At 34.4% G+C, this 16,738-nt stretch overlaps 1 protein-coding gene across 2 annotated transcripts in view; it reads left to right on the forward strand.

Annotated features, from left to right (window-relative positions):
- Positions 1-16,738, forward strand: part of LOC145255842 (double zinc ribbon and ankyrin repeat-containing protein 1-like) — a 100,993-nt gene that overhangs the window by 628 nt on the left and 83,627 nt on the right. The window contains exons 1-3 of one of the 2 annotated variants that reach the window (XM_080114581.1): positions 569-650; positions 7,109-7,289; positions 12,757-12,910. In XM_080114581.1, coding sequence (XP_079970707.1) covers positions 7,181-7,289; positions 12,757-12,910 — 263 coding nt within the window. In that variant the 5' untranslated portion in view covers positions 569-650; positions 7,109-7,180. Of the gene's footprint in view, positions 1-568; positions 651-7,108; positions 7,290-12,756; positions 12,911-16,738 lie in introns of those variants that run through there. The other variant, XM_080114580.1, reaches the window with a different exon arrangement.

The raw sequence follows: 16,738 nt of genomic DNA on the forward strand, positions 1-16,738 counted from the left end.
TCAAAGGCAAGAGAAGTTACTTTTCAACCTAACTGGATGTTTTTATTTAATGTAACATGTTTATTCGGCTCGAAAAACGTACAATGTTTCTCCATGTATTGGAAAATTTAAAATGGCGGCTGACTCTCTCTTTGGCACGGTAAGTTTGGAAAAAGGAGTTATAAAAAAAAAAAAACTGGACAAAATACGGTTAAAAACTCGCTTAATATGTTTACCGTGACATAGGCTGACATATGCACGTGCACGAGCCTTTCCTAGTCTCACACAAAAACACGTTCACATTTCAAGCTATATTAGTTGCCGCAAACATACGCGCCCACGTCCACACACGTACATATATTCACGTTCGCGTACATACACTCACATTCACGTGTATATACACACACGCTAACGTACACACATGTACTCACACACGCGCACACGTACGCACACAGATGGACGACGTCACTTCCTTTCAATGGAAATCCACACATGCGCAAAAGACCAGCGGAAACACCTATAAAAGGAAAAGACAAGCTGTTTCTAACCCTTTTTTCAGACCAGCTTCCTAGCTGGACGGTCTACGGACGACAGCGTGCCTTTTTGGCATGCGCGCGCACGCGCGTGCCTCACACCACATGCTACTATGTGGGACAAAAGGCTAACAAACAGTATGTACACCTTTACACTCTTTCTCTCTCTACATATACAACTTGTCCCTGAGAACACCTTCGCATTGCTGACTGCTAACTGACGTCAACCCTCTATCCTTTTCTTTGTCTACACGATGGACTGCCATTTCTCGTTCTATTACATTACTCACTTCTCTTCCCATGCGCGAACAAACGATTTCCTCTTCTTTCTACAACCCAGTCCCGCAACGAACGATGGTTACACCCGCGCGGACATGAACACATGTTATAACTAAAACGTTAATTCTTTCAACAGTAAATAAACGACACGTTTATCTTATCCATCAACTGAGCCTTTGTTTCCTTCAATTCCATTCGTTTCATTATTCTTTTGTAATGGGATTAGGATTTATATATCCTAGCCCTCTACACATATATTCGGTTGGTTTTTAACAGTATTTTGCATATTTTTTTTAATTTTTAACTCCTTTTCCCAAACTTACCGTGTCAAAGAGAGAGTCGGCCGCTATTTTAAATTTTCCTATACATCGGTAAACACTGTATGTTTTTCGAGCTGAATAAACATGTTACATTGAATAAAAACACTAAAAACATATCCAGTTAGGTAGAAAAGTAATTTATCTTGCCTTTAATAACATTTAATTGTTACATATTTGTTCTTTGACAACTTTTTCGAATCTATGTGTACAGTAATACAAACCCGTTTTTTTTTATTTTATTCAATTGTAAGGTTGAAGTATAGAATAGGCACAAAACACCCTCCCCTCCACATGTTAAGAATGGCTTTTTAAATAATAACGTTATTATTTACGTCTGGATCACTCTCTGCACTAGTACCGTTTCGGTTTCAGTTGACATCTATTTTTTATTATTTGCTTAAAATCTGTTTTTATTTAGAAATATTTTTTGTCGTCTAATCGTTCGGATTTTAAAGGTTTTAAATTCTAATACAACAACGACAACAACATTTAACTCTTATCCTCGAGTGGCCTTCGGGGTACTTGTACAGTTTAATCAACACATTATAAAATGAAAATATCGAAAAAAAGGTTATATTGTACGTATCCGTTTTGGAATGAAGTTCTCCAAAAAAAAAATTTCACTTAATTTCATCAAGTAGTTTTTTGTTTTACAACGAAAAAACAATTTGTTATGATACCGAGCAAAAGGTTCGATTTTTAGGAAGAAAAGCTAGTAATAAAGATGGGGAGGGAGTGTCGGCGCTTTAACTGGAGTTATCTCCCCGTGGCATGTTCAACAAATTTCATAATGGCTTACTTCAATGTGCTCTCATAAAAACGTGTTTTTCTGCTGTAAAAAAAAAACTACTCGATCAAATTAAATTAAATTTTTTTTCTGAGATCTTCAGTCCAAAACAGATACGTACAATATAACCTTTTTTTCGATATTTTAATTTTTTAATGTCTTGATTAAACTGTACAAGTACCAAATTTTGTCTTAAATAAAAAAAAATTTTTGATTTAAAAAATAAAAATTTTTTTTTTTTTATTTAAGAAAAATTTTCACATTTGTCTTTTGTTTTTTTTTCTTCCATATATTTTTTTTTCTCAACATATGAGCGTGGAGATACAATCAAGAGTTAGATTTAATCATCAAATTAATTATTGTTCAACAACAAAAAAAAAAAAATTGTTTTAACAAATAAGGAAAAAACTAAGCTGTTTTTGTTTTCTCTTTTCGATATTTTCATTTTTTTAATGTCTTGGTTAAACTGTACAAGTACTGCCTTGCGGCCTAGATACGTGGTGAGTGACTCCCTCGTAAAAAAAACCCTAAAAAATCTTTTAAATTCACGTGCTTATTTGTTGGGAATATTTCAAAATAATAAATATTTCAGTTCTTGCCCGCGTGTGTCCACAATTCCTTATATATTAAAAAAATAAAGAAAAATCTGTACAATACGTATCCGTAAAGAAACGAAATTATCATATTTCAAAAACCACGTAAGTTGATAAGTAGTTTTATTTTTATAAAGAAAATCATTTTTAAGCGATTAATGGGAATTCATAGGCATTACAACATAAGTACCGTCAGTATGAATTATTGTTGAGTTATCACCCTTGTCTTTTAGAGATGTTTTTTCCTTAAAAATGTCTTAATTTGCTTTGTAGAACCTTGTCCCAAATTTCCCCCTATAATAAAAACAAAAATAAAAAAAGTCTTTTTTCAGTTTTTTTTTTTACAAAAGAGTCACCACTTGTGAAGGCCTGGAGACCACTCGAGGATAAGAGTTAATGAGTGTACAAGGGGAACATGTCATAGTAATCGTTAGTAGTGGAAATTTGGTAAATTGGATTACTTAAGGGGCTGGCTCATCAAGAACTTGTTAACATTGGACTTGAAGACAACCATATTGTAGTCAGTTGGAAAGCAGGAAAACAGAACAGAGTTCCAGAGGCACGCTGTTCTAAGAAAGAAACTTTGTTCATGGAATATACGTTTAGGTTTAGGCACCGATAAAGGGTGGAGGAAATTATTGATAGTGATTTCAGTTAGACGATTGTTTTTTTTTTGTGAAAATCAGGACGGGGGAGGGGGACTATAGATTGGAGCTTGCCATGAAAATAACGATAAAGCAGAGACAGGCTTGCAACATCAATACTGTGGGAAAGAGGTTGCAGGGAAGAAAAAAGGGCATCCTCTAATAGGCTACAAAGTCTATTTTGAACTCTGTCAAGGCAGGATAAACTGCTTCTAGCAGGTCTTGCCCAGATGTGGCAACAATACTCCATCCTTGGATGTACTTGGTTCTTATACAGGTAGAGAATTGCATCAACAGTGAGATATCTACTGGAGCGGTAGAATGATCCCACCATTTTTCCAGCAGCGATAGCAATGGATTTAATGTACATGTTCCATCTCAGATCAGGTCAGACCTAGAAGTTTGTCAAAACTCGGAGCCTCCCCAAGAGGAGAAGCATTCATTTTAATTGATGCTAAATGAGTATAAAGCGTTGATGATAGGAAGATAGAAGCTTGGTCTTAGATGCATTAAAATTAACCAGCCACCTCTTTCCCCATTGCTCCACATGGTCAAGATCAGAGGAGAGAGAATTAGAGAGAACTTGGTCATTCATGGCCTTTGAAGTGTTGCCATAGATGGTAGTGTCGTCAGCATAAATGTTTATAAATGATCTTTGGATGTGATTTGAGAGATCATTGATGTAGATCAGGAAGAGAGTTGGACCTGGGATGGACCCCTGAGGGACTTCAGCATTTATACTTCGAGCTTCTGATTTCTGTCCATCAACCACTACTCTTATGAACCTGTCAGAGAGAAATGATTTAATAATTAAAGATATTTTCAGCTATACCATAGCTAGAGATTTTGTGGAGTAAACCTTTATGCCATACCCTATCAAAGGCCTTTGATATATCAAGAGCAATTGCCCTAGAAAGGAAGACTCTGTTGAGAGATTCGCTAATCCTATGAGATATAACTGTTAGCACATCTGCTGTAGATCTAGCAAACCATATTGCATACCATTGAGGAGGTTATTTTTGCTGGGGTGGTTGACTACTTCTCTATTCAACACAGATTTCAGCAACTTACTCATGACGCACAGGAGGCTGATTGGTCTGTATTAAGATGGAGGTGACTTCTTAAATACGGGACATACTGATGAGGTTTTCCAGAGTGTTGGGAAGCATTTCAACTTAAGACGCCGTTAGGACCAGTTGCTTTACTGGAATCAAGGTTTTTGATTAGTTTGGCAACATCATGCACAGATATTTGTAAGTCGCATAATTTGTTTTCAGATACAGGAGAAAATATAGGGTAGAATTAGCTGCAAAGTTCTTGGATAAAGAGTTTGGATTTGTCAGCTGCTGACGAGATTACCTCAGGTCCATTGATGATGGTTGGGATAGAGCACACACTTCTATTCAGGACCCTGTTTGTTATTTGCCAAAATTGGTGGGAACCAAGCTGCTGCTCAGCTACTTTGAACTTGACGGACTGAGCATACAATACTCTCGTGTTCTTTATTACTTTTTTACATTAGTTGCTGGCAGTCCTGAAGGCAACTTTAGTCTCAGTACGTCTAATACGTTGGAAGCAATGGAAATAGTGATTTCTGAGTGCAATGGCAGCAGCACGTTCTGGAGACAACCATGGCTGGCTGTTAGGTTTTTGCTGGAATTTTTTTGAGACTATGAAGCGGTTTATACCTACAATAAACCATTCCGTCAGGTCTGCAAAGGTAGATCTAATTTGATTAGATTTGATATAAATGTTATCCCAGTCAGCTATAGAGTATCGATATACTGTATGATGGAGAGGTATGTCAGAGGACTTATTACATTTTGTTCTTATCTTAACGGAGACAACCAAGTGGTTAGAAGATCCCAGTAGGGACAGAACGGAAGACAAACATAGCTCTGGGCAAGTTGTGAGAAAAAGGTCTAGGAGACTTGTATACTGATTATCAGTGTCAGGCACACGGGTAGGTTTGTGAACAATCTGAGTGAGGTCATAAGCAATGGAGAAATCGTGACAGAACCTCCCCTCATCATCTGTCTTGTTTGGGTGGGCTAACCATTCCACATTGTGAACATTGAACAAATATGAATGTTAGATGAAGGATGAATAGATAGGAGGTGGTCAATTTTGTCAGATATGCTCTTAAAAATAGTATCTGTTGTGGAGGTGATAGAGGGTAAATATAAACACAGTGGTGTGAGAAAGTGCAATCTGAAAGCACATGTAGGGTAATTTAGAGTCTTCTCTGTAGATGTTCCTACCACATTGAAAGCCATCTCTAATGTAGGCACATATTCCATGCCCATGTCGATCATGAGGGTTAGATTTGGATGTTAAATTAGAATATTCTTTAATTACGAACTCATTTAGAGAAATAGTCAGTCCAATGCCACTTTTACTTGGTTTGGTTTCCTGTAATTGGATTTCAACCTCTGGAAAGTTGGAACGTAGACCCTGAGAAGGAGACATGGTAATCGGGGGCAGGAGTGTTGGGGGTAGGACGGTCTGCCGTGTGTTAGACGATCCCGACCCCATGTATATAATGGTGACTGTATTTATTTAATGGTAGAGGAATTGAAAAGACGAAAGGTTGCATAATGAAGATGAAAATATACCGTTATATATCAACGAAACAAATGCAATTTATTTGCATAAATATACAGGAAAGAGTGATAGAAATGATAGGAAGAATAAGAGTTCATTGAGAGATGAGTAACGTTACTTGCGGTTGACTGGCTAGTCAGGAACGCGGTGGTGGCTCATGCTCCACCGGAGCGGTGTTTGTCACATGTTGACTGTTTGAGCGTTCAGCAGAAAAGAGGGTGAAATATGAGAAACGGGAAGTGACGTAGGTAGGTCGCTCTTCTGAGTTAAGGGGCAACAATCGATTTAGGCTTACAGTGTTCAACTCCCACAGGGGGGTCTACATTGGAAGTTGGAGTTCTGGGTTTAAGCGTGTATTCTTTCTGGAGACTTATTATGATGGAGTTTTAGGATTTGTAGAATAAGTCGACAGACTTGGTTAGAGCAAGGTAGAGAGGGAAAGTAAGGAAGAAAAGGAAGTGAAGATCATAAGGTAAAACTATAACAATTAACCACGAAAGATGAAGACGGTTGCAGCCGGCCGACCGTGGTTGATAACCAACATTTGAAAGCCTTAAAAGCTGATCCTCACAAAATAACATGAGAAGTTGCTGTCGAGCTTGAGGTGAATCATTCAACAATCGTTCACCATTAAAAGCAAATAGGAAAGTCAAAAAAGTTGGATAAATCGGTGCTGCATGGATTGAACAATAAACAAAAAAATTGTCATTTTGAGGTGCCCACTATGCTCTTTCTGCGCAACAAAAACGACCAATTTCTCAAGCAGATTGTGACGTGTGATGAGAAGTGGATCCTCTACAACAACTGGCGACGTTCAGCACAGTGGTTGGCTACCGGACAAGCTCCACAACACTTCCCAAAGCCGAAATTGCACCAAAATAAGGTTATGGTGACTGTTTGGTGGTCTGCGGCTGGTCTCATCCATCACAGCTTCCTGAATCCGGGTGAAACAATTACAGCAGAGAAGTACTGCCGATAATGTAATAAAAAAAAAAATGTGGTTTGATATACATAAAATTGCATATGATTAAATTAGCTGCATTAAGAAGAACGAATTTGGGAGAAGAGAGGGTCGAGTGTTTGATACCAAAGAAAATAAGCCAGGTGCTGTCAATCCTTTTTTTTTATTAGATTACATGAATATTGATTGATATGCTCTTCATATTTAACACATACCTTAATATTTAACACATACCCTAATATTTAACACATACCTTAATATTAAACACATACCCTAATATTTAACACATACCTTAATATTTAACACATACCTTAATATTTAACACATACCTAGGACACCAAATCTTATTGAAACTCTTTCTCGTCATTTGAATTCCAGAACTATTTTTTTTATTTCTTCTTTTTAAAGAGATCCAGTTAATAAGGATTTATGTAAAACAATATTTGCCAAAGAAAAAACCAGGACAGAAACATTAACAAGATGACGGCCGGTTCGATCCCAGTTCCCATGATGATTCCAATGCGAGCTCCGCAAGCAGGAAAATCCAAAACCACCATTGATTCCAACACAAAAGTTTCCTTGATGTGCAGTAAGTAACACCCATTTTCTGCCTGATTTAAAAAATTATGAATATTTTATTTCTGTGTTAAACAAGAAGTTGCAATAATAACCACAGGAATTACATCCCATGATAATTTATGAAATTATATTCTATTATAATCTCAGTAATTACATCCCATAATAATCTCAATAATTACATCCCATAATAATCTCAATAATTACATCCCATAATAATCTCAGTAATTACATCCCATAATAATCTCAGTAATTACATCCCATAATAATCTCAGTAATTACATCCCATAATAATCTCAGTAATTACATCTCATAACAATTTCAGTAATTACATCCCATAACAATCTCAGTATTTACATCCCATAATAATCTCAGTAATTACATCCCATAATAATCTCAGTAATTACATCCCATAATAATCTAAGTAATTACATCCCATAATAATCTCAGTAATTACATCCTATAATAATCTCAGTAATTACATCCTATAATAATCTCAGTAATTACATCCCATAATAATCTCACGAATTACATCTCATAATATTATTAGTAATTACATCCCATAATATTATTAGGAATTACATTCCATAATATTATCAGGAATTACATCACATAATAATCTCGGAAGTTATATCCCTTACCCTAGAACTTTCATCTATTTTTTTCAACATAGTTATACTATCAAAGTTTCCTGTTTTACATACATCTCCCAATATTGTTGAAATTTCATCTCTTTCTGAGGTTATCAGATCTAAGCCTGTCTTTAAGACACACACCATCATTTCTCTTCATGCAATGCATGTCTTCAACCCTCACACTTTGTACACATGCCTAATAGACTTTTCTCTTAGTTGACAGTGGTAACACTCTACTCTTTATTAATGACAAAAGTTCCCTGAACTTAGTCTATCCATACCTACCTTTATGTAGCAACACAAGCACCTGCTTAACATTGTGCTCAAATGGTATCACAAACAACTTCTAGGCAACCGCAATAGTTTTGCCGTTCAGATATATTTTCTCCACATCTGAGTTATCATCCATCTTCATTGTCTCAATCTCAAATTTATAACCATTGATAGAAACTGCTTGATTCTACTTTGTGAAAAATAAAATACTTTGTCCACCATCATCATCATCAGCAGCAGCATATATCTATCTATCTATATATCTATAAAAGTTAACGTGTCTGTGTGTGTGTCTCTGTACATTTTCCTATGCAGTAACTCTGTCAATTTTCAGTCTACAGACTCGAAATTTGATATACAGGGTATTGAGATTTGGGAAAATTTTTGTAATCCGTTTTCGGCTGCAAATTTGGCTGTTAAGGAGTCAAAGTTCAACGATTTGACCTTTGAGAATTCTACCAAACTCCTCCGACAATTTTGGGTCTAAACACTTGAAATTTTAGATATAGGTTCCTTGGACATGGATCTAACTTAATAACTTGATTTGAGCCCAAAACAATAAATTTTAAGGGGTCATAATAGGGATCAAAGTTAAAAAATTGACTGATTTTTTTTTTTTTTTGCTCAACATACACCTCCAAACACCCAGGCAACGCTGGGCTTAAATGCTAGTATATCTATAAAAGTGAAACTCTGTGTGTGTGTGTGTGTGTGTGTGTGTGTGTGTGTGTGTGTGTGTGTGTGTGTACACTTCATTGCCAAATAACTCTGTCAATTTTCAGTCTAGAGACTCGACATTTGACATAAGGGATACTGAGATACCTTTAAGAACTCTACCAAACTCCTCCGCCAATTTTTGGTCTAAACACTTGAACTTTTAGATATAGGTTACTTGGACATGGATCTAACTTTATAATTTGATTTGAGCCCAAAATGATAAATGTTAAGGGGTGACATCTGCGGTCTCTACCAACTTTTCTCTCTCGTATTTAAGGAAGCCTATTATATAGAAAGGCATTACTGTACATATTCACACTTTTTAATATATACATATGCACATAAAGTTATGAACAGTACATAGGGCCCAAGCAAAGCCGGGCAAAACTGCTAGTATCTTTATAAAGCCATAATTCACCGATGCATGGAGTAATGTTGCCACATTTGGACGGATACACCCATCATTAGTCTCTTCCTTCTGGAGCAGCTTAAGTAGTTCTTCAGGTTACATATGAAATTAATGTAACAAACTCTGGCCATGCAACAGCGTTATCAAAGGACTTCACACAATCAAAATGTGCCGGCCTTTTTGACAGACTTTTATTTCAACTGATGTCCATGAGAGGAGTGGAGCGATACACCCTGCTATATGTGACTTCTACAACAGCTTGGTCCGATACGTCACACTACGGATCATCGTGAATTAATCATAATATAATAATCATAATAATCTCAGTAATTACATCCCATAATAATTTCAGGAATTACACCCTATGATAATTTCTGTAATTACGTCCCATAATAATTGAGGAATTACATCCCATGATCATTTAAGAAATTACATCCCATAATAATTTAAGAAATTATATCCCATAATAATCTCAGTTATTACATCCAATAATAATCTCAATAATTACATCCCATAACAATCTCAGTAATTACATCTTATAATAATCTCTGGAATTACATCCCATAATAATCAAAAGACTTCACACAATCAAAATGTGCCGCACTTTTTGACAGATTTTTATTTCAACTGATGTCTGTGAGATGAGTGGAACGATACATGCTGCTATACGCGACTTCTAAAACAGCCTTGGTCTGATATGTCACACCACGGATCATCATGAATTAATTTTGATTCACGAGTGCTTCTTCATCACTGCTATTCATGGAAGCGCCTGTTCTTGGGCTATCAAGTCAGTAGAATATTTGCTGAAACTTTCTGATATTTGCATATTGGCTTTGAAAAAGGACATTTTATTAATTAATTCTTATTTTTAAGAAATAATTTTTGTAATCAAATTCAATGATAAAACCCTTTTTATTTTTAAATAAATAAATAAATTTAAGGTCGAATTTTGTTTCCATAATGATTTCTTATATTTCTTTCTGATATTTGCATATTGGCTTTGAAAAAGGACATTTTATTAATTACTTATTATTTTTAAGAAATAATTTTTGTAATCAAATTCAATGATAAAAACCCTATTTATTTTTAAATAAATAAATAAATTTAAAGTCGAATTTTGTTTCCATAATGATTTCTTATATTTCTTTCTGATATTTGCATATTGGCTTTGAAAAAGGCCATTTTATTAATTACTTATTATTTTTAAGAAATAATTTTTGTAATCAAATTCAATGATAAAAACCCTATTTATTTTTAAATAAATAAATAAATTTAAAGTCGAATTTTGTTTCCATAATGATTTCTTATATTTCTTTCTGATATTTGCATATTGGCTTTGAAAAAGGACATTTTATTAATTAATTCTTATTTTTAAGAAATAATTTTTGTAATCAAATTCAATGATAAAAACCCTATTTATTTTTAAATAAATAAATAAATTTAAAGTCGAATTTTGTTTCCATAATGATTTCTTATATTTCTTTCTGATATTTGCATATTGGCTTTGAAAAAGGACATTTTATTAATTAATTCTTATTTTTAAGAAATAATTTTTGTAATCAAATTCAATGATAAAAACCCTATTTATTTTTAAATAAATAAATAAATTTAAAGTCGAATTTTGTTTCCATAATGATTTCTTATATTTCTTTCTGATATTTGCATATTGGCTTTGAAAAAGGACATTTTATTAATTAATTCTTATTTTTAAGAAATAATTTTTGTAATCAAATTCAATGATAAAAACCCTATTTATTTTTAAATAAATAAATAAATTTAAGGTCGACTTTTGTTTCCATAATGATTTCTTATATTTCTTTCTGATATTTGCATATTGGCTTTGAAAAAGGACATTTTATTAATTAATTCTTATTTTTAAGAAATAATTTTTGTAATCAAATTCAATGATAAAAACCCTATTTATTTTTAAATAAATAAATAAATTTAAGGTCGACTTTTGTTTCCATAATGATTTCTTATATTTCTTTCTGATATTTGCATATTGGCTTTGAAAAAGGACATTTTATTAATTAATTCTTATTTTTAAGAAATAATTTTTGTAATCAAATTCAATGATAAAAACCCTATTTATTTTTAAATAAATTAATAAATTTAAGGTCGACTTTTGTTTCCATAATGATTTCTTATATTTCTTTCTGATATTTGCATATTGGCTTTGAAAAAGGACATTTTATTAATTAATTCTTATTTTTAAGAAATAATTTTTGTAATCAAATTCAATGATAAAAACCCTATTTATTTTTAAATAAATAAATAAATTTAAGTTCGACTTTTGTTTCCATAATGATTTCTTATATTTCTTTCTGATATTTGCATATTGGCTTTGAAAAAGGACATTTTATTAATCAATTCTTATTTTTAAGAAATAATTTTTGTAATCAAATTCAATGATAAAAACCCTATTTATTTTTAAATAAATAAATAAATAAATTTAAGTTCGACTTTTGTTTCCATAATGATTTCTTATATTTCTTTCTGATATTTGCATATTGGCTTTGAAAAAGGACATTTTATTAATTACTTATTATTTTTAAGAAATAATTTTTGTAATCAAATTCAATGATAAAAACCCTATTTATTTTTAAATAAATGAATAAATTTAAGGTCGACTTTTGTTTCCATAATGATTTCTTATATTTCTTTCTATGGTGCTCCCCGATTTAAAAATATCAGTATAAGAAGGTGGGTTAGTACCCTCTATCTCTATAAAGCTAAATCCTTCACCCATGCATGGAGTGTTGTTGTTACATCTGGGCTGGTGCTCCAACCATTAATCTCTTCCTTTAAATTTATTTTCCTACCGATTGCCATGGAGACGTTAAGGTATAGGCTCGATCTCTCCACGTGTCACTTCTTCAAAAGTCGTGCTCTGTTAATTTCACGTCACACCACGAACCATCATGAATTGACTTAGCTTTATAAACACCTCTCTATCACCACAGTTCGTAAAAATGCTTTGAGCCTGCTCTCAGCCTGCCAAGCCAGCAATGCATGCAATGAAATTGCCTGATTTTTTTCATATTAGGTTTATTACCAACATAAAATATTTTAAAGAAAATTTGTTTGAATGGACCTTGCGCTTACCTTTTTGCAACTTAATAACAATTGTTTCCCTTATGTCCTTTAGTCCTCACATTCTATGGGCAATGTTTCTGACAAAGGAGGATCAATTGCTGTTTTCTGGATTGGAATCTCCACCTAACACTTATCATTGGCTGCTAGTTTTTGACTTTGAAGTTCTATTTCTTTTAGCTCCTTACATCAAATGGCTTCATGTCTTGTCTGTAATGATTTCCATAAAAAAAAGACATTTTAATCATTAACTATTATTTATTATTTATTGGAAAAATATATTATGTCATGATTTCTTTTTAAATTTAAAATTTCCATCTGAAGAATTTTTCTTTCTCGTTGATTCGCAGGCGATTCTAATGTGACTATCTATTACACAACGAATGGTACAAAACCTGAACCATTCCAACCAAAGACAACCACTGGATATTGTACTCTCCGATACAGGAATCCTATCACACTGCCACATGGGAGAGTGACCCTGAAAGCACTTGCTGTTGCAAAGTAAGTTTTTATTTTATAAACGTACTAGCAGGGAGAACCGACGTTACCCGGGATTGAATGATGAGCAACGAATACTTCACACTCCTATATTTTTATTGTCATCAAAATCTGTGAAATCGCCTGGAGGAAGCTTCACATGCCTCCATGCAGTAACTTAGTCCAAAATGTATGTTATTCTACATTGCACTGTAGAGAACCTACTATTTCTTTTATAAAATTATTTTATATAAACTTCTTTCCAGTTAATGAAAAAAAAACATTAATAAATTTTTGCGGGTTTTAATCTACAGACCACATCATGCAAAAAAAAAAGCAAAAAAAAAACACATAAATTCTTATAAAATTCTTTGCAGTTAATGAAAAAAAAAAATTAAGAAATTTACGTGCGAAGTTTGAACCTACACATCACGCAAAAAAGAAAAAAACACGCTATCAACTTACCCACAGTAAAATTTTCACAGCCCGTTGCTGCTAAGTGACGGCATGGAAAAAACAATGATAGATAAATTAAAATAACGGTTTCGATTATCGGTTATCGGTAATTATCAAGAGGCTATTCTGAGACAAAACTTAACTAAGATCACTCCCAGACATATAAACTAAAGTTCTGTAAGTTTTAAAGAAAATCTGTTCAGCCATTTTGGAGTCTATAAGAAATGAACACACACACACACACACACACACACACACACACACACACACACACACACACACACACACACACACACAAAGTTGCATTTATATAATTGTAGAGAGGAATATTTAATATTCAACTGTATCATTTCAGTTGCCACATGTTGGGAACAAATAGGATTCTCTTAGCATGTCACAAGTTTTTGTGTCAGAACAGAAAAGTAGAAAGGGAAATAGTTGTTGACATTTACATTTGATTTATTTACAGAATGTCTGAGACAAACATAAAACACTGCTAATAGGCATCTAAGGTATTAAGACATAACTCAGAAATGATTTCTTAAAGAAGAATACATTTGTTCCCGCATTTATATGTCAATATGTGTTTGTGTATACACAGGGTGACCAAAAAAAACGGGCCCCAACTCTAATTAGGCCCCGTTTCTTAGCGTTTTGTCTGAATGAAATGAAACTTTGGTCATAACTAGTTTATTATATTCAAAACATCACATCAAAACACTAGCGTCTTTGGCCTTTTTTTCTCCGTTCTACAGCATATGTTCTAGATGGCCTCCATTTAGCTCCATGCATTTCTTGAGGCGCAGCATGAAGTTGTCCATGACGTTCTTACAGACCGAATTGGTAATGGCTCTCATCTCCTCCCTGATGGCTTTCTTGAGTTCCGTGATGGTTCTGGGTTTCCCTGCATAGACTCTTTCCTAAAGATAGCTCCAAAGAAAAATATCTGGGGGGCTTAGGTTCCGGGCTATGGGGTTCCCACTCAAAATCAGTCTTGAGACTAATCAGTCAGCCTCCAAAGTTCTCTTTCAGCCAATCTCGGGACAGGTTTGAGGTGTGAGAACTTGCTTCGTCCTGCTGGAATCATTCACCAGCACTCTCCTGCAAGTCTTACGGGACATACCGAAGGACTGACTTGGCTTATGCACAGATCGTTTCGGACTCTGCTGGAGAGACTCTCTCACTCTTTCGACCAGCTTGGCTGTTCGCTTCTTGGGACGTCCCGAGTGGCTTGGACTGTTCTCTCTGGCAGCGTTGAGGTTCTTCACGGTCCCATACATCTCAAAGTGGTCCACCCAGTTCTGAATTCTGCTTTTGGATGGAGCCTTTTCACATTCGAACTGACGCATGAAACTGTCCTGGGTTTTCTTAAACGAGCCTATCTTGTAGTAAAATTTAACACTGTATTCTTTGTCCCAGCTCCCACTGGGGTCTTGGTGTACTCATGGTCGTTGATTCTGTCATGTCCTGTAAAATAAAGGCAGTCGGTGAATAAATAATGGAGATATCACATAAGTGTACATCGGACCCGTTTTTTTTGGTCACCCTGTATGTATGCTTGTATATATATGGATGCAATCAGTTCGCAAACATGCGACATATAATCCTTCTCTGACCATCTATTTTTTCATCTATCAGTCTAGACAATCAAATTTTCCTCTCCCTTTTCTTCCTGTTCCAATTAGATGTCATGTTTACTAATTTGGATTTGTTCTAAAAATAAAATGTCTGGCCTATCCTTATAACATTAATTTTCTGCTTTTAATGTTTGGCATTTTTCATTTCATTTTATTTTCCTGTCTCGTCAGGAGGCCAATAACACCTCCTTCACTTTTTAGGAAGCCAGCTCCAATTTTGGAATTTATTCATATATACTGCTAACCCACTTGAATCATTACTATTTCACGTACATTTTGTATCAAAAGCTTCAGAAACATTGGCTATGCTGGGCTGTGCATACTGTGAAATTTTTGTACTGTTCCATGCAATATAAACAACTTGCCATCGTAATTGCTGAATCCACAGTATTTGAGGTATGTCAAATTATTAACAAGGCAGTTTGTTTTGTCAATAAAATGGGTCATAAAGGTGGTTTGATTAGTTCTGAAAAGAGTACTATTACAGAACAACTAGTAAAAGGTAAAACTGCCCTCGAAATATTGAAAATGATAGGAAGGTACCATCAAACTGTAAAGAACTTTGTACATAAGAGAGCTGATAAAGGTAAATCTAGAGCTGTTTCACACCGTTCTCTACTCCAAATTAAACGCGAAGTTGTTAAGAACCCTGGGCAGACAAGTCAAGTAGTCTTTGACCCAGTCAGATTGAAGAATGTCTCAAAAAGTACTCGATGTCGCCTTCTGAAAGAAGTGGCAAAGTCCATTAAGCCTATGACAAAGCCTCTATTAAAGCAACATCACATGCAAAACCGATTGAAATGGGCAGGGGACAACATGAAAACAAATTTCTTTGGTATCGCATTTTTCTATTTTTCTTTGGGAATATCCTTTTAACCCATACATTTTTTATCAACTTTCATACAAATATGACTTCTTGCATAATCTATAGTTTTCAATTTATGGACTGACCAGCAGAATTTATAGACTGCCTGTTATGGCTCGCAAATAGCCACAAAGAAGAACAGAACAATGGAAAACAGTTTAAAACATGTATTACATGAAAACAACGGAAAGGTTACAAGCAAAAAGTGTTAGCAATTTACCGAGCATGCGAGGGTCGCTCTGGAATTAATTTATATGGACGATGGATTTCATTTTCCTCTTTATTTCCTAAAGCAAACAAATGTTCACAGGAACATGTCAACTGAAAGTATTTTCAATCAATGGAAATTATTCCAAATCCCAAAAAGTAACACATACATGTGAAAATAGTAAGCTGACGTGAAGTTAAAAACTTCTATAAACAAAACAGCCAAAAGCTTAACAACATCCCCTCATGCCCTTTGAGCTGATAGAAGCAAGTCGCAAAAGAAAAAGACTCAATGACTCACGTACAAGCCTTATTTCTCATACACGCATCCTTATACACTAGCATCAGTCAGGTGAACAGAAATGAATTGCTACTCATAGCTATAGTGTGAGAATTAACTAACACAGCTATTGTCCTCCTTGCCAGAAATAACTCGAGACAAACAAAGACTTATGTATCCTCTGCTCTAGTTTCGTCAGTGCTAAATGAAAGTGAGTTAATTTAGCTGGCAATAGAAGCCAAGTAGTTATGTCGTTTATCGACATGTTAATTTGAGAAAGAGAAGCATTCATAAATAGTTTAATAATCAACCAATTGTTCAATTTCCATCAACTCGAATAATAAAATAGATTGTGTTTTATGATCCTTTTCTTCTACATTTTTGCCTCGAAAATCCTGATGATGTCC

Source organism: Euprymna scolopes, chromosome 31, assembly GCF_053919585.1.
Source record: "Euprymna scolopes isolate OS-2025 chromosome 31, ASM5391958v1, whole genome shotgun sequence".
In the NCBI taxonomy this organism is placed as follows: Eukaryota; Metazoa; Mollusca; class Cephalopoda; order Sepiida; family Sepiolidae; genus Euprymna; species Euprymna scolopes.